This window comes from Jaculus jaculus, chromosome 1, assembly GCF_020740685.1.
Source record: "Jaculus jaculus isolate mJacJac1 chromosome 1, mJacJac1.mat.Y.cur, whole genome shotgun sequence".
Lineage (NCBI taxonomy): Eukaryota > Metazoa > Chordata > Mammalia > Rodentia > Dipodidae > Jaculus > Jaculus jaculus.
In genome coordinates this window covers 121,826,978-121,852,217 of record NC_059102.1, presented here as the reverse complement: position 1 = coordinate 121,852,217, position 25,240 = coordinate 121,826,978, and the positions used below count along the sequence as shown (strand labels likewise).

Here is a 25,240-nt window from a genome sequence, read left to right as displayed (position 1 = left end):
AGAAATGACCGCGACATGTGTGGGATCCAAAGAGAACTTAAGTTGAATTGATCCTGTGAGTAGGACAAGATATTATCTTTCTTGAGGTCTATGAGCTCTAGAACCTGGCATTAAAATACCTACTTCTGGTTGAAATAGTTACTGATTGATATGATCAAATACAAAGAAGCCAGATATATTTTCTCCTTTGTTTTTTTAAGAAAATTAGGCTAAGGCCTTGAAACCTTCATTTTTTCCCTGATGCAGTATTGTTGTTTTTTTTCTGTATGAGAAAAAACTTGGGTATTGGAAAAGTTTCAAATTTTGAAAAGGTAATAAGTATGGATCATTATCTAGCATATCTGAATAACTGGTATATTTATTTAAATGGAGATGTAATGAAACAAAAGTTTTCATTATGTTGGCTTTGTAACTTGTAAGATTCATTGATAAATCTCAATAACGGCGTAATGATTCTGTGTCATCAAAGGGCCCATGTAACACCTGTTCGCGCACTATGCTGGCTGAGATGATTGACTCGTCAATCACCAGCAAGTCTTGGCATAACATTATAGCAGATCCTTTGTCATTTTATGAAGAAATTAAGGTTTTGTAGGACTTTTCTGAAGACACAGAGAAAGATGCCAGGGATCAGAGAAAGGAAACGTTCTCAACATTCTCTTCCAGTCAACAGTATCCCTGTCTGACTTTTTCATCGTCCATCCTCTACCTGCTGGGATTTTGCCACATAATCAGACTTCCTACCCTCTAGTTCTTAGGCCATATTCACCCTGGAAACCACCAGTCCTGAATCAATCCAACCACCTCCTTCACCACATCTTTTGTTCATTCACCTAGCACTGCTGGATACAAGGCAAGAACTCTTCCGGTCAGAGCTGCTATAAAAGTGCGGCCCTGGCCTTGGCTAAGGTCCCTACTGGGACATGAGGCCATGCAATCTTTCTGTTGTCCTCACAAATAGATCAGTCCCCTAAGGTTCCCCCTTAGTCCTCACTGCCACTCTCCTCCATGACCTCCAGACCTATTTCACTGGGAGATCACCTACTTCACCTTAATAAACAAGGTAGAGATTAAGGAAACCTTGATGTTTCTGCTCTTTTCTTCTGTTCTATAAAGTCACTAATATTCTATACAATGACTAACTCTTAACTAGTGGTGTCAATAGAAAACATTCATCCAGGCCTTGTCCTGGGTTTCCGTGACAGCCGTGTCTGTACTGGCATAGGTAGAGTTTGTGAATGCTATATTTAAATACATTCAGAACATATCATTGAGACTTAAAAGTTATAGTTACTTCCACACTGAGGGGTCATTTTAAAAGTAGGGTTTTGTCAGGAAATCTTTGTGCCTGTTGAACCAACCCAGTGCTGCTCATGTGAACCAGTCTGCTCATGTAGTATATAGGATACTGTCATATGATTGTAACTACTCTCCAGCAAAGCACTAAGTGTTCTGGAAGTATGTGGTTGATGCACATAATCAACGAAACTTTGCCTGCTTTCATACATGACGACTTGTTAAGTTTTCCTCCTAACTTTAGGAAATTCAGCTCAATACCATAAACCTCACTGGTTGAAATGCTACAGAAAGACAATGATCTCCTTTCTTGCCTTAAAACATTAGGAGTCTCAATCAATTTAAAACTAAAACAATGAACTATTTATCTATAAAGCTGAGTATTAGTTTTATCAAGAAAATCATGTGTAGAGTTATAAAAGAATCCCATAACTACTCCCTCAGGCTTGAAATGTGTTTGTTTGAAACATGTCCATTTCATACATGTCTATTCCTTTAAATATGCCCTCTTATTTTGTAATACATTATTATGTACTTACTTTGATTTCATTATCATAAAAGTGCCACCCAACGCATTATTTTTTCTATTAATGTTGCCAAGGATAGAAAAAATAGCTGTGAGAGAATATGGGTAATGTATTTTCATTCCTTTTAGTGTTGTTAAAATAACATGTTCAAATGGTTCTTTTCTATCGAGAATTCACATGCTACGCCATTTAAAATGGCGAAGACTGTTTATCATGATATTTATTTTCAGAACTCATCTGTGTATTAAATGGAGATTTAATTCTAGGCATGCTCTTTGGGGTTAAGGCTAATGTTAATCCCATACTAATTTAGATCTTACAATAAACAGGGTAGACCCAGAAAAATGTTTTAATTTTAAAGTTTGAAAATTTAATTAATGCAGCAAATAAGGAAAAGACACAACATTTGATGATCTGAGCATTTTATTTTAAAGCTAGGATATTTGACATTGCCACACTATTTTGAATTTTTCAAAACTGAGGTAGTAGCTTATACAATGAAAATCATTTCTTTCTAGGAGATAAATGAGGAATTACTCATACAGAGATATTGTATGGGTTTCTTTTTTGTTGTATGCACCAATCTTTGACTTGAACTTTTAAAATCAGTTATCTTATTCTTGACAGTACTGGATTTTAGGAAACTTTAGTTTGTAACCTTGCCACATTTATGTAACTGCGTGATGTAAAATAACTCCAGTAAGACCCTTGACAATCCATGAATTCAAACATCCAGGTGCTACTTTTCCGGATATCCGTTGTTTGATCAGGAAGTATTAAAATAACATGAAGTCAATGGAAAGTCTCTCTGGCTATTATTAGCTATTGGAAAAGATCTGGATTCTCTTTTATCTGATGATGTTTTAAATTATCATTGAAATTTAAACCCTTAAACTATTTGAAGATACCTCTGTTGTAGTAAAATGGGGAAAAGGGAAGTAGATAAGTAAATAAATGTATATCACCCAATTATTTGGAAAGACAGCTGTAACCTATTTGCATGTGAACCTTGACCTGAAGCTCCAGAAGTGTTAGTGAACCATAAAATCTAACCATCTGTTTCCCATCTACGTACAGTTACTGACATCACTGTTTACATAAGTCAAAGATGTTTGTTTAGTACTTTGATGAAATAAAATAAAGGGAAAATAATTCCTATGCCTGTGTCCTGAAACACAGAACCAATTTTAATTCCAGTGTAATGCATTTAATATAAAATATATTTTATTGATAGTATTTAATCCATTTATGTCTCATTTTTAAAATATTTCAATAAAGCTCTTAGTCACTTTGCAAATCACGTATTTTCCATGGCTCTTGCTTTGAAATAAGTTCGTGTCAGTTTCACAGCACACTGTCCAGAGAGCAGATCACTGTGGACATTCTCGCTACTGCAACAGGTGTTTGTCAGTTTCTTAAGTTGCTTTCCTTTCCCCTGAGGTGGTGTTATTTCCGCTACATACCAAAGGCCCTGAAAAGAACTTCTGCCGTCTCTTGCCAAGCCAAATCATGAGTCCAATAACGAAGTTACGGAAAACCCATTGTCTTGAGGCTTTCCTTACATAGGTACCTTGTGTACGTTTTTCACTTTCTCATTTCTAGCCACTAGAATATTCATCAAGAATTTGGTCAAACTAAAACTGAAAACAGAAATAATTTTTTTTTTCAGAAGCAAAACACTAGATATCAGTATGTGGGTTAGATTATATTCCTAGCAAACCCCAGTGTGAAACAGTTTTAATCATCCATTTCAACCACCCCAAAGTTTGACAGACATATCAACAAAACAAACCTCGATAACTTTCAATCTACCTGCTAACATCCCCTTAGAAGGGAGGCTTCTGAATGCATTGTGTGGCTCATCTTTTTAATGCAGAACTTAGGAGAGAAATACTGGCCAAGAGGAGCCAACTGCTTGCATATATGTATACATAATATGTACATTCCGATATAGTTCCTCTTTCCCTTACATTCCACCTCTACATCACACGAGCCAGCCATCATGAAGCACACACACACACGCGCGTGTGTGCGCACATGCGCGCGCACACACACACACACACACTTTAGGACTGTAAGGAGGCAAGATAAGAAGATAAGATTGTTCAGACTAACCTTTTGGCAGTTTCTCAGTCCAGCTGAAAGCAACCAGAGTGAGAATCTGTACCAGTGGAATGTTGACAAACTCTCTCATGATTAATCCAGGCTCACGCAGGAGAAAGTTGTCTCTAAACAAAGTAATGCGAGGAAAAATGCCCCCAGGCTTACATTTTAAAGCACACTCTGTTACCATAGGGTCATCTGCTGAGGACTGTTTGTGTCTGTAGCTCCACAGGCTCTAAGTAGTATCAGGAATTCTCAGACTTGGCTGCGATGATGGACATGGTCAGCTGGTGAGTATCCACTTAGGCCAGTAATGCAAGTGGAGGGCTGGAGGAACAAGGGAAAGAAAATCCCTTCAAAATCCTTTTTAAGACAGTGGCAGAAGGACAATACCAGATGCTTTTCGAGTAGCTTTCTTAATCTGAGCTCGGCCCAGCACCTCTCCTGCACTCAGGTGAAGAAGCTGCATCTACTTAGTTTGTACCCCTTATATCTCTCACGCCACCCCCACTTCATCCAGACCAATCTGGCTGCTTCAGACTGCATCAGCTGAAAAGTCCTTCCGTTCTCCCCCTCCTTTTATTCACAGTACTGTCAGGGGATCCTACTCTGTCTCTCAGGCATTCATCTTCTCTGGAGGGCAGCCACGGCATCCCATGTGCATCTTCTACCTGTCTCATATCTTATCATCCTCTAATCTCTTCCCTTCTGCCTAAAAGCCTACAGTCACTCTTCATCATGTAAAAATGTATGCAAACCTCCCCGGTATATCATAAAAATATGATCTGAAATCTGTGTTCCTTATTACCCTCGTCTTTTACAACTCATGCTTCTGAATATTCAATATATAGTCAATAACCAGCTGGTGTGTCCCCATTCCCAAGCTATTCTAACTGACTGGAAGGCAGTCATCTTCTCTCAGTTATGATAGCCCTCACGATTCCACAGCTACCACCTGCTCCTGGAAGCGTGAGAGCTGGACATATCAGTTCTCCCAATAAGACACACCCTAAGCAGAGTGAACTCACGAGTATAGGCATTAGTTTCTGTTTTCATTGCTCTAAGTGACATTTCAGAAGTAACTTTAGAGGAGAAAAGGTTTGATTTCATTCATGGCTTGATACTATGACCGCTTGTCTGTGCATGTTGACATGCTACTTTCTATAAGTCACGGGAGCTCCATCCCAAAAGCTTTATTTAATCCTATTAACTTCTTTTAAAACCTCCTCTTTGTTTCTACCTCCTTATATCCATTATCATATGACTTTGGATATTCAATTCCTGCATAAGTTCAGGGGGATAGGCCACATCCAAACCATGGTAGAAGCTTTGCCACAATACATATATGCTTTTTATTTCTATTACTTATATAATCTTATTTTTGCAGAGAAGATATTGAAGTTATTTTGGTACCATAAGTAGGAAAGTCTGAATACTGTTGGTGATAACAATTTTTCATATTTTTATCCTTTCTGGAAAACTTAAGAAGTCATAAAGATGCCATAGGATTATATTTTTAATTCAAAATACCTATATGCTACGACCCACTGGCATTTATTCTGTGTGGTCAAAGCTAATTCAACATTGTAAAATCAGTTAGTATACTCTATTACATTAACAATCTAATGAAGGAAAGTCATATGAACATCTCAATATATGCAGAAAAAATGGTTCGAAAATATTATGGCCCTTCATAGTGAAAAGCACACTTGGAGTGGTAGGGCTGGTGAAGAGAAACGGAATAGGTCTGTCAAGAAATCTTTAGGTACAGCCTACAGACGTATCCATGATCTGGGTGGCCCATACCTGTAAGACTGTGAGGGGCTTATGAAAGAAAAGGTTCAGTGAATGAATATGTATCTTGACTAGGCACTGTGTTCTGGTAGTCAACAACAACCAATAATGTATATGGAGGGAGCAAATAGGAAACATTTCCACAGGTTACTGTGCCATAGACTTGAATGAAAGTGAGTCTGACCTAATCTGAAGACTCTAGAAGTGCTTCCCAGAGAATGTGCCACTGTGGCTGAGCCCTGCAGGATAAATAATTAGGACAATGTTGGGGAGAGACAAGATGCATGGGGAAAAGGATGTGGAAATGCCCAGTGACATGGTGACCTGATGGAAATGTAAGACTGTCCTTATGTTTTAACCATAGAGCATGGTGTAAATTACAGAAGAAGTAGGGAGAGACCATCAGGAATCTTGTGCACTCAGGAAGAGTTTCACTTTAAGAGGCATGAAAAGCCAAGCAACTGAAGAATAGAATGGAAAAGGAGACCAGGCATGGTGGCTCATGCCTTTAATCCCAGTACTCAGAAGGCAGACGTTAGTTTGAGTGCTGTGAGTTCAGGCCAACCTGAGACTACATAGTGAATTCCAGGACAGCCTGGGCTAGATCAAGACCCTACTTCAGCAAAAACCAAAGGAAAACAAAGAATGAAGAAAGAGAGGAGTTCCTAGAATTGGAGTACAAAATATCCCAAGTTTTGAAAGTCAGTCAGTGAACGGTCATGAGCCAGGATAAAGGGCTGGTGAAGGGCAGCTAGTGACCAAGACAGAAAACAACAAAAGCAAAGCCTGAGGGCACAAAGGTTCAGGGAATGAAAGAGAGTCCTTCTGTAAAGGATCAGTGCTTCCTAGGAGTAGGCCGAGTGCTGCTGAGAGTTCAAATGAGAAGGAGCAATGAGGTTTTCAGTAAATGTAACAACAAACACACATGGGGACTGAAGGAAGGAACTACCAGGGCACAGAGCAAAGAATGCTTAAGCGGCAAAGGTGAACAAAACACAGTGAGGAAACCATAGACTCTTCAATAAATTGTACTGGGAAAAAGTGAATATTCAAATGCAAAAGAATGAAATTTGGGTCTCATTACACATCAGGTACAAATTTTAACTTACAATAGCTGAAACACTCAAATACAAGACCTGATTCTAAAGTTACTGGAAGAAAATCTTTACAACCTTGACCTGAGCGGTGATTGCTTGGCTAGCACACCAAAAGCTTAGGGAATGACAAGGACATAAGAAAAGGGGTGACTCAAAGGAAACCGTGAAGAGAAAACCCACAGGATGGGAGACAATATTTACAAATCATGCCCAGGATAAGTGGCCAATATCCAAAATATGCAAAGAAATCAAACACTTTAATAGCAAGACAACAGCCCTCTTGAAAAAGTGGGCAAAGACCTGAGGAGACATTTTACAACAGAGGATACACAAGGGACTGATGTATGATAAAATGCTAATATTTCTCAATGTAGGGAAATGCAAATTAAAACCACAATAAAATACTACCATTAGAATGGCTGTTATCAAGAAGTAAGTGATAGCATTGGTGTGAATATGGAGAAAAGAGAACCCCTTATTGGAAAGAATACAAATTATAGCCATATTGGAAAGTGGCATGAAAATTCCTTTAAAAAGATAAAATTTAAAAAAAAAAAAAAAAAAAAACACCTAAAGTTGGGCTGGAGAGATGGCTCAGCAGTTGAGGTGTTTGTCTGAAAAGCCTAAGGACACAAGTTCAATTCCCTGGAGCCCACATAAGCCAACTGCACAAGGTGGCACACGCCTCTAAAGTGCATTTTCAGTGGCTAGAGGCCCTGGCCCACCCATTCTCTCTCTCTCATTCTAACTGCCTTACACTCTCTCTCTCAAATAAGTAGGTAAATAAAATATTTTCAAAAACCCCAAAATTGCATTGCTATGTGATAAAGCAACTTCATTTCTGCATGTATATTCAAAGCAATTGAAAGTTGAATGCCCAGAGATATTGACATTTTCATGTTTGTTACAGTGTTATTTATAACACCCAAGACATGAAAGTAACCTGAGCTTAAAAAAAAAAGTGTCCTTTAGGTATAAATGGAGAAAGTAAGTGTACATATACCCAGTGGGATACTTTACAACTGTGAGGGAGGCTATTCTGCCATTTACAACATGAATGAAACTGGAGGACATTATGCTAAATGACTTGAGTTAATTACCAAAAGACAAATAACTGTATGATCTTACTTTGTGTGCAATCTTAAAATGTCATTCCCAGGCCAGGTGTGGTGGCGCACACCTTTCATCCCAGTACTCGGGAGGCAGAGGTAGGAAGATCACCGTGAGTTTGAGGCCACCCTGAGATTACATAGTGACTTCCAGCTCAGCCTGGGCTAGAGTGAGACCCTACCTCAAAAAAAAAAAAAAAAAGTCCTTCTCATAAAAATGAAGAGCAGAAAGGTAATCATAAGAGGCTTGGGGCTGGAGAAGATATGAGAAAAGGGAAAATGTTTATTAAAAGACATTTTCAGTCAGATAAAAGTAATAAGTTTTAATTATCTGTTGTGTTGTATGGTGACCAGTTTTAACATATGAATATTTTAAAATTGCTTAGAAGATCTTTAAACATTCTCACCACTCCCCCAAGACTGATAACTTGATAATGTGATGTATATGTCAATTAGCTTGATTGAATCTTTTAATCTTTATTTATGCCAGGTCTCCTGTCATTGCAAACAAACTCCAGACACATGATCCACTTTGTACATTTAGCTGTATGAAGACACTGGGGAATTGAACCCAGGCCATCAGGCTTTTCAAGAAAGTACCTTTAATCACTGAGCATCTCTCCAGCCCTTGATTGCATCTTTCTACACTGTATACATAAATCAAAACATTACATTGTTCCTGTTACATTTTTGTTTTTGACTAAATAAAATAGAGTAAAAGGTGAAAAGAAATGGAGAAATACATTAGTGTGATGATCTCAAAAGAGCATGGGGGTAGGGAGTGGGGAGATGTCAGACAAAGCGGAAGAAGTTGGTTGGAGAGATAATGTTAAAAAAAAATTCAATGGAGGGCTGGAGAAATGGCTTAGCGGTTAAGCGCTTGCCTGTGAAGCCCGGTTTGAGGCTCGATTCCCCAGGACCCACGTTAGCCAGATGCACAAGGGGGCGCACGTGTCTGGAGTTCGTCTACAGTGGCTGGAAGCCCTGGCGCGCCCATTCTCTCTCTCTCTCTCTCTGCCTCTTTCTCTCTCTGTCTGTCGTTCTCAAATCAATAAATAAAAATAAACCAAAAGAAAGCATAAAATAAAAATAAAATAATAATAATAAATAAATAAAATCATTGACATTTATAAAAAAAAAAAATTCAATGGAGAGCTGGGTATGGTGATGCACACCTTTAATCCCAGCACTTCGAAGGTAGAGGTAGGAGGGTTGCTGTGAGTTTGAGGCCAGCCTGAGGTTACATATGAATTCCAGGTCAGCCTAGGCTAGAGTGAAACCCTACCTCAAAAAAAAAAACAACAAAGACTATCCTCAATCTTCTCCTGTTTCTCTCTCTCTTTTCCTCTTTCTCTTTTATATTACATGTATTTTTCTTCCTTCTTCTCCCTTGGCACTGACCCATAACTCCCAGTACCAGCTTATGGTTAACATCCACAATGAGCTGTTGATCCAAAGGTTTCCCAAAAGAAGACAAAATTCTATCAGAGTACTTGATGGGCCACCGAAGGTTAATGGTAAGACCCTACTGCCAAAGACACTGTTGGGAGAGAACATGGAGCAACCTGGCTGGAAACTGGAAGAGAGTCAATCCTCAGAAAGTTAGCTTGTCTTGTGCCAGAAGGTGCTACATGAGTGACTGGGAGAAAATGACCAACATCTGTCCAAGCAACTTGTGGTCTAAGCTCCTCAGCAGCAATCAACCTGACATGATGCTCACACAAGTGCAATAGTGGCACACAGCCATGGTGAGTAACCAACTGCTCTTGATTTAGCTAACAGATCCACTCAGTGGAACTGAACCCATACCTGGAATGAGGAAACAATCTGAACTATATCAAAAAATGAGCCTGCTCCCTAGTATCAAGCTCCCACTAATAGTGGGCTACAAGAGGGCCTACACCTATTAAATTCTCTCTAAAATAAGAATGGATATTCATGTACTTTGCACTGACCTCACTCTCCATCAGATAATTTGCTTCTCTTTTTCAGATAGACACAGAACCTAAGGAGAGAATCAGTCCATCACATGCCATCAGGACACCAGCTGTAGCCACAAAGTTAGTGTGGTGATGAGCAGGAGATACTTTCTTAGTGAACTTGGTACCAGCACAAGGGCAAAGGAGACAGACACAAAGAACACTCAACTCCTACCAAATCAGATATCCAGAGATACAGAGACTCCCAAGACCTCCTATCACGGAGCTAGACCTAAAATGAGCCCAACATGGCTCAGGGAAATTTATGGAAGAGGGGGTGAAAAGATTATTGATGTGCAAACATGACGACCTAAATTCAATCTTGAATAACCATGTAAGATACTGGGGATGGTGAGATACACCTGTAATCCCAGGACTGGGGAGAAGCAGAAACAGATGAATCTCTGGAGAACAAGGGTCAGCCAGTTTAACCTCATCAATGTGCTTAGGCTAAGAAGAGATGCTGTCTCAAAAAGAGGAGTATGGCATACCCAAGGTTGTCCTCTAGTCTCCACATGCATGCATGCACATGTGCACACACTCATACACACATATACCACACTCATATGAACATGCTTATATGCATAACACACACACACACACACACACACACACACACACACACACACACACAAACACACAATCTGAAGCTAAAGTGGCTTCAGTTAGAAAATCCTGACGTTCTCACCTATGCCCTTATGGCACTTAAAGGAGAGGCCCTACTCTTTCCACTGGGTTGCTGGTGTCACCATCTACCCACTAGAGAGAGCTGTGGCACTCTTGTTATTCTGCAGGATTCACCTACCCTGATGAAATCTACTGCTGCCAGAAGCTATTAGACTCTGTGTTGCCCTAGAGTGATTTTAAGTAATTTGAAAATGATGACAGCTACAAATGCCATTTTAGGACAAAGTAGTAATCAGAAACATCTTTGTAAGGTTCCTATTGTCCTTGAGTGTGAACTCTTACAAATTCAGTATTTGATCTTTTTTTTAAAAAGGTTTATGTGAAATCAACTATCTCTTCTTCACAAAAGCCAAGAAAAGGAAGTGTTTTCTCAGTTCTAATGGGTGGGTATGGATAAGTAATATAGGCTCCAGTAATCACATATCTTTTTTTGTTTGTTTGTTTGCAGGGAATTTGAATTTGGAAAATAGAAGACAAAGAAATAGAGGTAGGACTCATTATAGTGGTGGTGGCATCAAGTGTCCAAGAGCACTTGTGCCAACATCATTCTGCAGTCATGGCAAAGCCTTCAGCAGTATCCAGTGTCCAGTCAAGGTAGGGACTGTGCCCAGTGCTCAGCAGCAGGGCTGTGTCACCCTGACCAGGCTGTTACTTTTCTGAGATCCTGGCAAAAATTATAGACATCTGGCTCTCCTTCTGGCATTTCCAAGTTGTTGTAGTTACCTTTGTGTTGCTGGGACAAAAATTTTGACCAAAAGCCGTTGACAGGAGCAAAGGGTTTATTTTGCCTCCCAGTCTTGAGGGGAAGCTTCATGATGGCAGGGGAAACATGGAATGAACAGAGGCTGGATGTTGCTTCTAACCACAGTAGGTGGCAAATAGCGACAAGAAAGTGAACTCAATGCTGTCAAGAGGGAAGCTTGCTATAACACTCCAAAGCCTGCCTTCAGAAACACACCTCCACTAACAAGGCTCCACCTCCCAGATTACCCCCATCTGGGGACCAAGCAATCAAAGCATGCAAGTTTCTGAAGCACATCCTATTCAAACCAGTACACAAGAATTCCATGTGGTACCTAATATCTTTCCATAAATTCCTTTTCTCCTATGTTAACCACAGCCACTCTATGTCCATTGTCCACAGCCACTCTCTGTTCCTTGCAACAATACATGACTCTATTCCCCAAGATAAAGGGTCTTCATAGAGGAGCTAATGAGATAGTGCAGTAGGTAAAAGTGCTTGCTATGCAAGTATGAGGATGTGAGTGAAGTCCCCAGCATCTTTATTGAGAAACTTATCATGGAGCACCTGCCTATAACCCCAGCACTGAGGGCGTGGAGACAAGAGAATCTCTCAGGCTCCCTGGTTAACCAGCCTAGCTGAAAATTTTCTGGACACCAGGTTCACTGAGAGACTTTGTCTTAGGGAAATAAAGATAAAGAACAATTGAGGAGGGCATCTAACATCTTCCTTTAGCCTCTGCAAGTGTGACCATGGCACAGATGTATCTAAATACCCACATGTGCATAACACACAACATACACACCCCAAAAATGAAATCTCTGAAAAATTAAGAATTGTGCACAAATTCTTTTTACTACTAAACAATAGTAGGAAATTTCTAATGCAAGTCTATGTGATTTCTAAGGCAGAATTTTTCACCTCTAAATCAATACATCTATAATATATATGATAATGGGTATTTTAATGGCTTAGCAAGCTTAGACATTAAACTTTAAAAAGTGTGTTTTATTTTCATCTTCTCCAACATGTATAATGAGGAGTCATAGAAACAGTATACATGTTTATCTGGTGTCTTTGGAAAGAGAATGGTTTGATCCAAAGATCACATTGGACAAGGCCTTCCATATGTGAGCCAGTTACCCAGATCTCTTTACAAATTGGTGTGAACAATCTTGGCAACCTCCAGTCAGCTTAGATGGTGGTTCAATATGTGCAAAAGTCTAATGATGGCATTAGTTAGGTCTCTGGTGGAACTTGGTACCTGTAAGCCTGGAAAGGTAGGTAAGGAAGTGCCCTATCTTTGGAACCCACTATAACTTTCTCAGCAGTTATAAGTACTAAAATAGATCATGGGAGTGATTTTTTTCTTTCATTTCTTCTTCTTGTCTTCATTATTGTCCTGAAATCCTCCCTTGCTCATGCAGAACTTGAGTATTTGTTTTTTTCCAAAGTTAAGTTCTTGGCACTACTACTTACATTGCAAGCACACTCTAAAAGTGGTTTTTAACCATTTGACAACACTTGACAATATCTACATATTCAAGACTTGTAGACTTATACACCTATTATCTCTGAATAATAACTCTGTCTTTCATTTCTATGTCTGGTTACTCGACCAACACATGCAGTCTAAGTTTTTGCTGATCAAAGGGCATGTCTTAGTGTAGCTAATTTAAGATTGCAGGTTCCTAAGCTGGCAGGGGAAATTGAACCAAAGTCCCTAGACTATCAGCATGCCCAATACCAATCTTATCATCTGTCTCCATTTAGCTGAAGAACAGTAGAAGCTTCCTTTTAAGATCTATGATCTTCAAAGCCATAGGCTATTAACTCGGTTTCCAGTACCAGTCATGAATTCCCTCCCACTTAGCAGGCCTCATATCAACTCAGACAGCAATTGATTAGCCCCCATAATTTATGTGCCAGTAATGCAACAGTGGGTACATCTTGCTGGCTGGTTGATTTTATAGCCTGCAGGATCCAATGCTTGTTCAGACTGCAGATGACTTTTCTCCCCAGCAGCTAACATAGCACCTTTGAGCACTGTGACAACTATTCAGCAGGGAGCTGGCTTCCATCTCAGTTCTAGCTTGATCTCGTAGGGTCCTGCATTTGCAGCCTGCAATGTCTTCAGCAATAGGGTCCTAGTTCTGGTGGGTAAACTAACATTTTGGCAATGGCCTGCATTGCCTTGGTGCTTTCATGCTCTTCTCTGACCAACAGCTCCCTGTTGGGGTTGGTGGGAGTTACCTATCTCCAGCAGTGGGATTCATCTTCAACAACCCATAGCTTCATATTCAAGTTTTCTCCATCTCTGCAGAGTGCTTCTGCCCATGATCACTCTCTTCTTTAAAATAAAAAAATGAAATAAAATAAAATAAAAACATTTTTAAAAGTCTTTTAAACTGGCTAACAAAGTAGGTTTCAATTGTACTTATTCATACTGTCTTTAGTTTTGTGTATCCCTCCTCCACCTCTTGTACCTTTCTACTGCCCCACCTTAGACCTTTTCATTCATGTATTCTGTCACACCTCTTGCCTGTCTACTACCCTCACAATCCTTCCCTACTTTCTCTAAGCCTCATCCTAGCTTCCTTAACACTAGTGCTGACACTTACTAAAACATACTGAGAAATCTAACTATTTCAAGTTAAGATCAACATATGAAAGAGAACATAAGCCGTTTTTCTTTGTGGGCCTGAGTTAGCTCACTTAGTGTACTTTTTCTAGGTCCATCCATTTTCCTGCAATTTTCACCTTTTGCTTTTCCTTTCCACTAAATGGAACTCCATTGTGTATATGTATTCATGCATTCATCAGTTGGTGGACATCTGGGCTGATTCCACTTTCTAGCTACTGTGAATGTAGCAGCAACCACAAACATGGCTGAGCCAATGTCTCTATTAGTATGCCTCCATAACAAAGTAGATCTAATTTTAGATTTCTGAGAAACATCCATACAGTTTTCCAGTTTACATATCTACCAGTCCTGAACAAGGTTCCTCTTTCTGCACACTCTCACAAGCACTTGTTGTCATCTGAGTTTTTGATTACAGAGAGAGAGAGAAAAGTTAAATGTGTTTTGAAATCATTGTGAAGAAAATGGTGGAACACTAAGCTTCATCATATCCAAAAAGAACCATCCCACCAATAAGCTTTATTTCTCAATTTAGTCCTAACCGTCAGCACCCTTTGTATATTACAACTGTGGATTAGAGTTGCACAATGCAATTCAGTTCAGCAAATCATGGCTAGGCCCTATGCCAGACACTGGGATCCAAAAGAAACATTGACAACTGCATCTGCTAGGCTATGTGGCCTTGTGAAGAGAGGCATCCTTGGCAAGACTGAGCACTGCAGAAGGATGAGAGTGCTCCTCTCCAAGCATGCCACACTCCTAGAATGTGGTCAGGAATCTTTTCAGTGGCCTCAGTATGGGGTCCTTAGTGAAATCCCCATTCTTTGAGTGGTGGCTTGACACAATGACTCACTTCTAAAAAACAGAACGCAGAAGGACTTACTGACATGCCACTTCCTTAGATTAGCTTATAAAAAGAATACTGCTTCCATGTGGGATGGTAGAATGACAAGACTTGGTGAGGCAGAAAGGAACACTAAATACCATGCCCAAATATTTTCATTGGATTACTTGGATGGAAGAGACACTATTCACTCAGGGGCAGAAAATTGGATGAGAAAAAAAATGCTTAAGAAGGAAAGAGTCATGAGCTGAAATTTGACTCTTAAGTTTGAGACTTTTATTTGACATCATAATCAAAATGTCTGGTGAGCAGCCCACATATAGGTCTGGAGTTCAGGAGAGCTTAGGCTTGAAGATAAATTGGGATTATTTCACGGGTTTATGCTTAGCCTCCAAGCAGCAGAGATCATCATGGTGGTGCACTAGATGGAGTATAAGTGAGGAATATCCCTACTTCCAGAGGCTGTGAGGAGGAAGAGCATGTTAAGAAAGCTAGAGGGGAGAGTGATTGCCAGGGAAGCTGGAGATCCCACAGGTAGCCAGAAGTGGAAAGAGATTCTTGAAGAAGGTGGGCGGCCAGCTTGGTCACGTTCTGCTGAGAGGATACAGGGGTTAATGAATGGTCGTGTTAATGTGATCGGGAAAGCTGGTGCCTTTGACAGCCTAGTTCATCCTGGCAGCACTGAGAGTTCACATGAGTTCAAAACCTAGATTAGAAATAACTTTTCAAAGGACAGGTCCTAAGGAGATCACCACATTGATTACTTTCAGTTAGATTTCACTTGACGTAGGGAATCCATATTTCAGAAGACAAAAGCAGAATATGAATATATTAGAACTATTGACATTATATTTAAGGCAGCTTCACAAATTGTTTTCCAAAATTACTAGCCCTATTTCTTACCAGGTGATGGAAAGTCAAAAATCCAAACACAGTCAGCTCTTCCATCTCATTACCTAACAATAACTTCTGTTTGTACATGAAGATTATCAAAATGCTTCTGCATATAACTGGAGTCTATCATTTCATCACCTAGCATCATCTATTAATAATGTGCCATATACTTAAACTGACTATGCTGAATTAATCACTCTTAGAAGTATGTAACACTAACATCATACCTAGAATAGGATTTTCCAGTCTTGAAGAAAAACACAATCTCAGGGAAAGAGAATCCTTCACTATAGCTTCATAACAACTCAGAAACCCAGAGTAACTCCAGAAGGATTACACTGCACACTGAGCCAGGATGACATGGCCAATTTATTCATAGTCTATTTTTGCAACAATCTCTTTGAGCTCATGCAAGAATAAATAAATGTGGTCTATGCATAACTCTAAAACTCTCAGGAGATTTAATTTAATTATAATTTAAAACTACAGATAAGCCTTACTTTTGTAATGTTCTGGTCATCAGTGAAATGAGGGTAGGCAAACCAACCACACACTTCTGGACCTTGTTTAAAGTCTGAATTTGTGGTCTCCTGGGCAGAGTGGTGAATGCTTTGGGCTAGATGAGACAGGGCACAGGTTAAACTGTTTGAACTAGGGAAAGTCCTAGAAACTTTGAACTTTAATTTGTAGCTATAACTTTGTAATTGTAGATGTAATTTTATGCATAATAGCAAGACATACCCAAGAAAGCATTTTCTGTGGATTCCTTTCTTTATAAATAAAGTAGCTCTTCCTTTCACAATAGCCAACTGAAATATGACTGGCTGTATATCTCTGGTGAAAGAAGTATTTGAAGACTGCAGTGAACTGATGTGATGTTTACTCACTTAAAACTATTTTCATTGGGGAATTTTCATTTATTTATTTGCAAGGGGAGAGAGAGAGAGAGAATGGGCACACCAGGACCTCTAGGCACTGCAAACAAGCTTCAGATGCATGTGCCACTTTGCATCTGGCTTTACATGGGTCCTGGGAAATGGAGCTCTGGTCCTTAGGTCTTGCACACAAGTGCCTTAATTGCTGAGCCACCTCTCCAGCACCTTAGTCCCTTTTTGGTCTTTCACATTTTCTCTTTAAAAACATTTTTGGATTTAAAAAATAACAAGAATACAACAAACATAAGACATTGGGAACAATAGAAATAACCCTTAAAGACCAGCACTGAGCCTTGGAACACAGTGTTATTACTATAGTTGTAAACTATTTTAAAATGTTGCTTATCTTTTATATTATATATAGAAAAATGTATATTCAATGGGACATCCATGTACATATGGTTTCATGTGAATTAATACTACTACTGGTTAATAAATTTTTATTCTAATACACAGACAAAAATCTCTGTAATTACTTACTCATTTTAGTTATTTTCAATTTAGATGTTAAAATGTTAATATCTCAGGCATTTTATGTGATTCTCTACTTATATCCTTCAGACAAATGTATACTTAGAGTTACACATTCAGAGCCTATGAATAGTTGTGAGTCCCTTCACCAAAGTTACTTGCTAAGCAATTTCACCAGTATGCATTCTACCACAATGTCATTAGTGATGATGTATCAATAATGTATTAATTGGTGAAAAATGCCCCATGTTACTTTGTTGTTAGTGTGTAACTTAACTTCATAAAATACAGGTTTGCCATTAATTTTCTTGTGTGAAAAACATGTTTATCAGTCAATTTTTCTTCTAGGTACTTGATTTTTTTCATATTTAGTGTAAAAGATTTATGTATATGAATAACTTTTGGCATAATACAGCTTAACAACATTTTTCTCACTTTTATTTGAATTTTAATACTGAAAAAATCTAATTTAATACTAAAAAAATCTAATCTTTCATAATTGTCAGTCTAGGAACATGGAAGGGCCCTCCATTGTTTCATATCTTCTTTAATTTTAATGTGTGTGTGTGTGTGTGTGTCTGTGTGTGTTAAAGTTTTCATTGTAGAGATTTTTCACATCCTTGTTGAGATTTATTTCTAAGTATTTTGTTTTAGGATGAAGCTTATAGTGAATGGGATATTTTTCCTAATTTTTTTTTTCTCAGCAACTTCATTATTGGTATATACAAAAGCTCCTAGTTTTTATATGTTGATTTTGTATCTTGCAACTTTATTAAAAGTGTTTATTAGATCTATGAGTTTTCTGGGTAGAGTCTATAGGGTCTCTTAAGTATAAGATCATACCCATATGATCAAGTTCTCAATCCTCAGCATACATACAAACAACTATTTTATTCTACAGCAGAAAGACATGCATATTCATCTTTTAAAATATTTTGCTTCTATTTATTTATTTTGGAGAAAGGGAGACAGAAATAGGCAGGTATAAAGAGAGAGAAGGCACACCAGGGCCTCCAGCCACTGCAAACAAACTCCAGATGCATGTGTCCCCTTGTGCATCTGGTTTATGTGGGTCCAGGGAGTCGAACCTGGGTCCTTTGGCTTTGTGGGTAAGTGCCTTAACTACTAAGCCATCTCTTCAGCCTGCATGTCCATTTTTAATGCTGCATCATTCATAGTAGATAGGAAATGGAACCTGCCTAGGTGTCTATCAGCATAAAAATGTACAATGAGAATGTGGCATGTGTACACAATGGAATTTCACTCAGCAGTAAAAATGAAATTGTGAAATTTGTAGGCAAATGGATGAATATGGAAGGCATTATATTAGATAAGACTAAGGAAGACAAAAATCACAGTTCTCTCATATGCAGATTTTAATGTTGGTAAGTATGTAAACAAGTGTGTATGCAAGTGGCATAGGATATGGAACTAGTTAGACCACAAAAGGGGACCAAGAGCTGTTGAGGATAATTGACAGAGCAAAGGGACCCATGTGACATGTAAGCACAGGAAACTATGGGGGAGGGTATAAGGAAGGACGAGGAATGGGGGAAAAGGGAGGAAGGGATATAACACAAATTTTATATGGAAAATGCCATGATTATATTTGTTTTATGTTAATTATAATAATTACTAGGAGAAAGTAGCCAATGCATTCATCATTGAAGACTTTTTAAAAAATATTTTTTATTTATTTATTTGAGAGAGAGAAAGAGGGAAAGAGAGAGAGAAAGGCCAGAAACACGCCAGGGTCTCCAGCCACTACAAACAAACTCCAGATGCATGTGTACCCTTGTGCATCTGGCTTATGTGGGTCCTGGAGAATCAAACCGGGATCCTTTGGCTTTGCAGGCAAGCGCTGTTAACTACTAAGCCATCTCTCAGCCCTGAAGACTTTTAATATACCTATCTTTAATAGAAAAAAAAAAACAAGAGAAAAAATGAAAATGTTAATAAATAGAAATTAAGTAGTAGATAAGTTATTATCTATGATATATGAAATTGGTCCATTTCTGAGAGTTGGTGCACTAGTCATGTGAATATAGGCTAAAATCTCATTTCATAGACTGAAAACAGAATTCCTAAATGATAGAAAGGTAGAGATTACAAACAGCAAAGAGTTCACACATTAAGGCTCAAATATCGGAAGGCACATTAGAAAGGCCTGATTTGAGCTTTATGTCACAATGACCTAACAGTAAGAAGGGAGTAGTTTTGGACATAAATGTATCATAATTTCAAGAAAAAATGCTAAATTTTCATGAAATTTGCAGCAGCCATAGCTGAAGTCTATGAGAAGTACTACATATGTATGCAATGTAAGAAAAAGGAAAAGATGGTTGTTCCAGTTTTGGTTTTGTAGCAATCATTTATCCTACATTAGTGTTGTCAGTATTTTACACAGAAAATATCAGACAGCAATATGTCAAAAAAAACCCAACTCTTTAAAAATGTGCATGCGTGCGTGCGTGCGTGCGTGTGTGTGTGTGTGTGTGTGTGTGTGTGTGTGTGTTTTGAGACATGGTCACATAAAGCAAGTCAGCATCAAACTCACTGTGTAGCCAAGCACAACCTCGAAATCCTGATTCCTCTGCCTCCACTGCTCAAGGTTTTGGATGATAGGCATGTGCCACAATACCCAGTTGATATATAGAAATTGGGGTGGCCAAAAACATCAATTTATAAAAAAAAATCATACTAGTATCACTTTTTACTTTAAAAACAACAAGTTTCATGAGCTTGGTTTAATGCCTAGCAAACACCCAGTATCAACAAATGATGAATGAATGAACCAGAACCTATGACTCTTAACAGCCATACAAGGTTTTCTTCATAACATAACTATATATAATTGCTAAGGTTTTTGTCACAGATTATTTATCAGGAAAACCTTTATAATGTAAAACAATGATAATTATTATCTTATTGCTAATGAAGTGTGTTTAGTTATTATTTTTCCTTTCTAAATTTTAAAAGAAATTCATTGAATAGCATATATTACCCCTAAAGAAAATAGCAATAAGAGTGAATCAGTTGTCACAAGGGCTGTGGTGAAGTAGTTCAGAGGTAGAGAACTTGCTTAGCATTTGCGAGGCCCTGGGATGTACCCCTAGTACCCCAAAGGAAAGTTATCATTAAGAGTTAACTCTGGGGCTGGGAAAAGGGATCAATAGATAAGAACATTTGCTGCACAAGTAGGAGGGCCTGAGAGAACTTGAGACCTGCCCCCCAAGTGTAATTCTCCAGCACCCATATAGAAAGCTGAGCATGGCCAGGCACACACATCTGTAACCACAGTCCACAGGGGCCAGAGAATTGTTGGGACATTGAGTGAAAGACAGGCAAGATGAGTGATTGAGGACACCCGATGTTTTCCTCTGCCCTCTATACCAGTGCTCATAGGACGTGCATCTGGGCACACTCGTGCATACTCCACAGGCACATCTCATGACTCACCACACCACACTGACTTTACACACACCCATACACACACACACTCCAAAAGAGAATTCATTCTGAAGTTCAGGCAAAAAAATGCATCAGCACATAGATGTATGATGTCATAATAAGTAGACACAGTTGACTCTAAGGAGGGAAGAGCTTGGACACAGCCTGTATTAATATGCCCACATATTTCCTTTCACAATATTGTGATTAAAACAATATGGCTCTGCTCAACCATGGAAGCAGAAAGACTATCTGGAAAAGCTACCATTGATACCACATGAGTCATGTCCCATGAAAATAGAGTTTTAGCCATTAGGCTTCCTATTTCTCTCTCTCTCTCTTTTTTAGGGTAAAGATAGCAAATTTATTTAGTGAATGCTAATGGAAAACATCATCCCGAAGAGACCAGATGTGAAAGGCGCTGTGGCGAGAGAGCCTGAAGCCTCTGTGACCACTGGGCTCTCACCCAGGGCAAGGCTTGGGCTCAAGATCCAGGAATCTCCTCAGCCATTCAGCACCATCTGCACAAGCTCTTCGTAGTTGACACAACCATTGCTGTCCTCGTGTCCTGCCACCAGCATCTCCACTTCTGCCTCTGTCATCTTCTCACCCAGTGTGACAAGGACATGAAGGATTTCAGCACCCCTGACAGTACCATTTTTTTTTTTTTTTTTTTTTGTCAAATACCCGAAGGCCTTCAACATAATCCTCATAGGTTCCCTGGTCCTTGTTCTTGGCCACAGTCTGCAGCATGGCAGGAAGTGCTCAAAGTCCAGCACCTTCACATTCATCTCATCACTCTTGGGGTTCCCCGGGACCTTGAGCACCTCGGCATTGGTAGGGTTCTGGCCCAGGGTCCTCATCACATCCCCACATTGGCTGTATAGGATTTTGACATCACCTGTTCTGTCAAACAGTTGGAAGGCCTCCTTGAATTCTGTGGTTTGGTCCTCGGTGACGTCACACATCTTGACTGCTCCACTTTGCAGGCCTTTCCCTGCAGTAATGGCCCCTAAAAGTATCCTTTAGGCTGGGGAGATGGCTTATCAGTTAAGGCACTTGCCTTTGAAGCCTAAGGAACCAGGTTCAGTTCCCCAGTACCCACCTAAAGCCAGATGCACAAGGTGGTTCATGCATCTGGAGTTCATTTGCAGAAGCTAGAGACCCTGGTGCACCCACTTTCTCTCACTCTGTTTGCCTCTCTCTTTCTCTCTAATAAAACAATAAATAATAAAAAATTAAAAAGTATCCTTCATCAGATGTTATTAACAACTAACTCTTTGTGCTTACTCTGTGACTGTCTCTTTTCCAAGCACTTACATCTATCAAATATATCAATATTCTATTTAATTAATATAATTGACAGATATAAATTAGAATTAAAATGCTGTGAGGCAGGTACTATTGCTTTCTTCATTTTGCAATTAAAGGAACTAATTTTGTTCTAACCAAGAAAGCCTGAACCCAGCTCCTGTGCTTTTAGCCACCACACTATGCATTCACTTAATCACTCAAAAAATATCTGCTAGGTGCCTGGCACTATTCTAGGTGCTAAGAGTCTATCTAGCAGAGCTCAAAACAAATATAACATATGCTTTCCTTGACCTTACGGTCTAGAGGGAGACAAAACTTACAGCAAGAAATAAATATAGTAGGACAAATTGAGGTAAAAACTATAAGAGTAACTACAGAATGTTCAAGAGTGTTCCACAAGGCCCTTACTTAGATAAGAAAAGCAGAAAAGTTCTCACTAAGAAAGTGATAACTAAGCTAAGACTAGAAGGATTAGTAAAAGTTGGTGAAGAATGGGCAAAGGCTTTGAGAAGAGCATGCCAAAGTGTTTTCTAATCCCTTGACAAGATCTCCTTGGGAGATGGAGGCATCTAACTTAGGTTTGCGCCATTACAAAGAAATTTCGCTGCATCCCCTTCTTATGACTTCATAGTCACTAAATTTTTTTAAATATAAATTGGTTTCCTATATCGTTTTCCAGTAAGAGGAGAATGCACTGATTGTGCAAACCTTAAGCATTTTGATTATTATGAGTCATTTTCCTGTGTAACTTAATAAATCTAATTAACCTAATAACTTAATAAAATTAGACTGTCACCACAGAAGACAAGATCCTGAAGGGGAGTGATCAGGGTTCTTCACCAATCTCCATTTCTTTCACTTGTGAAGTTTTATTAATACACACGATTTGCCTATGAGAAAGAAGATGAATGATTTTTAAAAGAATTATAGATTCAATGAACGCATAGTCAGCATTTATCCTGATTGGTGTTGCTGGAAAGAAAGTCCATCTGGAAGACAGTCTGAATGAAATCATGTTTTGAATATTTAGGGAATAAAACAGACCCCATCTTGACTTACAGTCATGTGCCGAGTGAGTAATGCTGGTATTCTTTTATGAGATGTTTTAGTATCAAACTGTAGTAAACTGTGCTGGTAAGTATTTCCCCACTACAAGCATGGAAACGAGACTTACTCATAATATTTATTTCTTCTCCAGAGTGCCTTTGCAGACCTGAAACATCTGAACTAACAAAAGCCCTCCAACTTATAATATAACACAGCTGCTCTGTGCCTTGCGTGCCTCTCTGTGAGGGCCACGGGAGGGGATTTCCTTGTATTTATTCATTTATGTGCCCTCTGGAGAAGAGGCAAGTTTAGTCCAAATGGAATTTGACGTATCTTTACTGGGCATTTGTTGGATATAAAAAAAAAAAAATTGGCTCATTCCTAAAGTATCTTCCAAGCAGCATGCAGCTGAGCACCATAAAAGATGAGATTGTATTTTGTTTATGAGCAATGATATGAATGAGTGGCATTTTCACAGTGAACAATTAGGTTCTTTACCAGTGCAGAATAATGCATTTATTAGCAAGAAATGGGTACTATCTAGTGACGCTTATCAAAAGATACACTAACAGAGTAGTTTTCTATTGGTAATTACTTATGATTACTGTCCAATGTATGCATTATGCCTTTATTATTTATTTATTGAGACGGATTTTACTATGTAGCCCTGGCTGGCCTAGAACTCAATATAAAGAATTGGTTAACACCAAATTTACTGAAATCCCCTTGCTTCTGCTGCCAGGATGCTGGAACTACAAATGTGTGCCACCATGCATTTTATATTCATATGTATGTGTATATATGTATTTATATTTTATCAGGCCAGAAATAAAACAATGTCAGTTCCATTTAATTAAGTTCTTTATGTTTTGTTTGTGTTCGTAGAAACTGGTTGAACAAAGCAAGGCAGACCTTGAATGTTACCATTTTAGGATAACTTAAAGAGTCTATGAAAATTTTACTTTTTATCTTTCCTCTCTTTCCCAGACCTGGACATACCTTCAACTAACTGTACTTGACTCTTACAGTCTGGCTGGAGAGATGGCTGGTGATACCAACAATTAAGAAAGAGCAGAGTTTGGGGATTTAGCTTTGGCTCAATGAGAGAGTGCAAGACTCTGGGTTCAGTCCTCCACACTGGGGATTACGGGTCATTTTTGGGTGAGGGATGTAGCTCAGTTGGTAGCATGCTTTCCTGGTTTGCCTAGAGTATGGAGTTCTATCCACAGCATCAAACAAATCAGGCATGATGGTGTTTTCCTATAATCCTAGAATTTGGGATGGACTCTACAGACTGCAGGCATGTGAGAGAACTTCTTGACTAATTTTGTTTTGTACCTTTCTATGGATGGCTAGTGAAAGTAACATAAGAATTCAAAGGAAAGGAGAAATAAATTATTTTAAAATATGAGATCACTTTGCCTTTTGGAGGAAGGTGGGTACTTGCCAAGAATATCTAGTATTTTCTCCCAGTCACTAATATCACCCAGAAAATGCTGCCATCCACACATGCTAGAATCTCTGTTATTTACAGGGCAGATGAGGCATGCTTAATGAAGATTGATTAGTGATCTTGTCTTAGAAAGCATAACGTTTCAAAAATCAAGACAATATTCTGAGTGTCAAGGATTGCTTAGTTGCAGTGGTCCAAAGCCTTGGGCTAGAAACATGCCAGTAAATTATAGCAGAGCCCTTCTGAAAGCCTCTGACACCTGCCTCGGGTAGTTGAGCAGGATTCAGAAGTAGCTCTTTTGAGAAGATCCAGCTATAGATGGCATTACCAAGTCACAGGCAGCTGGCAAGGATGAGATTTTCCTAGGTCACCAGCCTCACGATGCTAAGCACAGTAGTGGGGGTGGCACAGCAGTAGGAATGGGATCCAAGTGGACGCAGTGTGACATCTAGTGTGCAAGCTGTGAGACATAGAAGTACGAAACTCTCCAGAAGAGAGAGACTGCCTGCTGCCCCGTATCACTTTGCACTCAACATAGGCTTGTAGATATAAGGAGCTGAGGCTCCATTACATAGTAAAGTCCAAGTGAAGTGTGGGAAAAGGTTAGGGACATCCACATACCCATTTCTAAGGAGATATGCCAGGCTTAACATTTAAGTCAACAGAGGAGATTCATTCACCAAAGTGGGGGAAATGCTGTAACAAATATGCTTTATAAACAAATTATTAGGGGTGGAGAGATGGCTCAGAAGTTGAGACACTTACCCATGAAAGCTAAGGACCTAGGTTCAATTCCCCAGTACCCACATAAGCCAGATACACGAAATGCTGCATGAATATGGAGTTGTTTTGTAGTG

At 39.1% G+C, this 25,240-nt stretch overlaps 1 protein-coding gene and 1 pseudogene across 7 annotated transcripts in view; both read right to left on the bottom strand.

The window, feature by feature from the left end:
- Nucleotides 1-4,017, bottom strand: part of Musk (muscle associated receptor tyrosine kinase) — a 112,448-nt gene extending 108,431 nt beyond the window's left edge. For all 7 annotated transcript variants that reach the window (XM_004656999.2, XM_004656998.2, XM_004657000.2 and 4 more), the window contains exon 1: nt 3,939-4,017. In XM_004656999.2, coding sequence (XP_004657056.2) covers nt 3,939-4,017 — 79 coding nt within the window. The remainder of the gene's footprint in view (nt 1-3,938) is intronic.
- Nucleotides 4,018-21,052: 17,035 nt separating this feature from the next.
- On the bottom strand, nt 21,053-21,540 carry LOC101617410 (annotated as a pseudogene).
- Between the last annotated feature and the right edge of the window lie 3,700 nt (nt 21,541-25,240).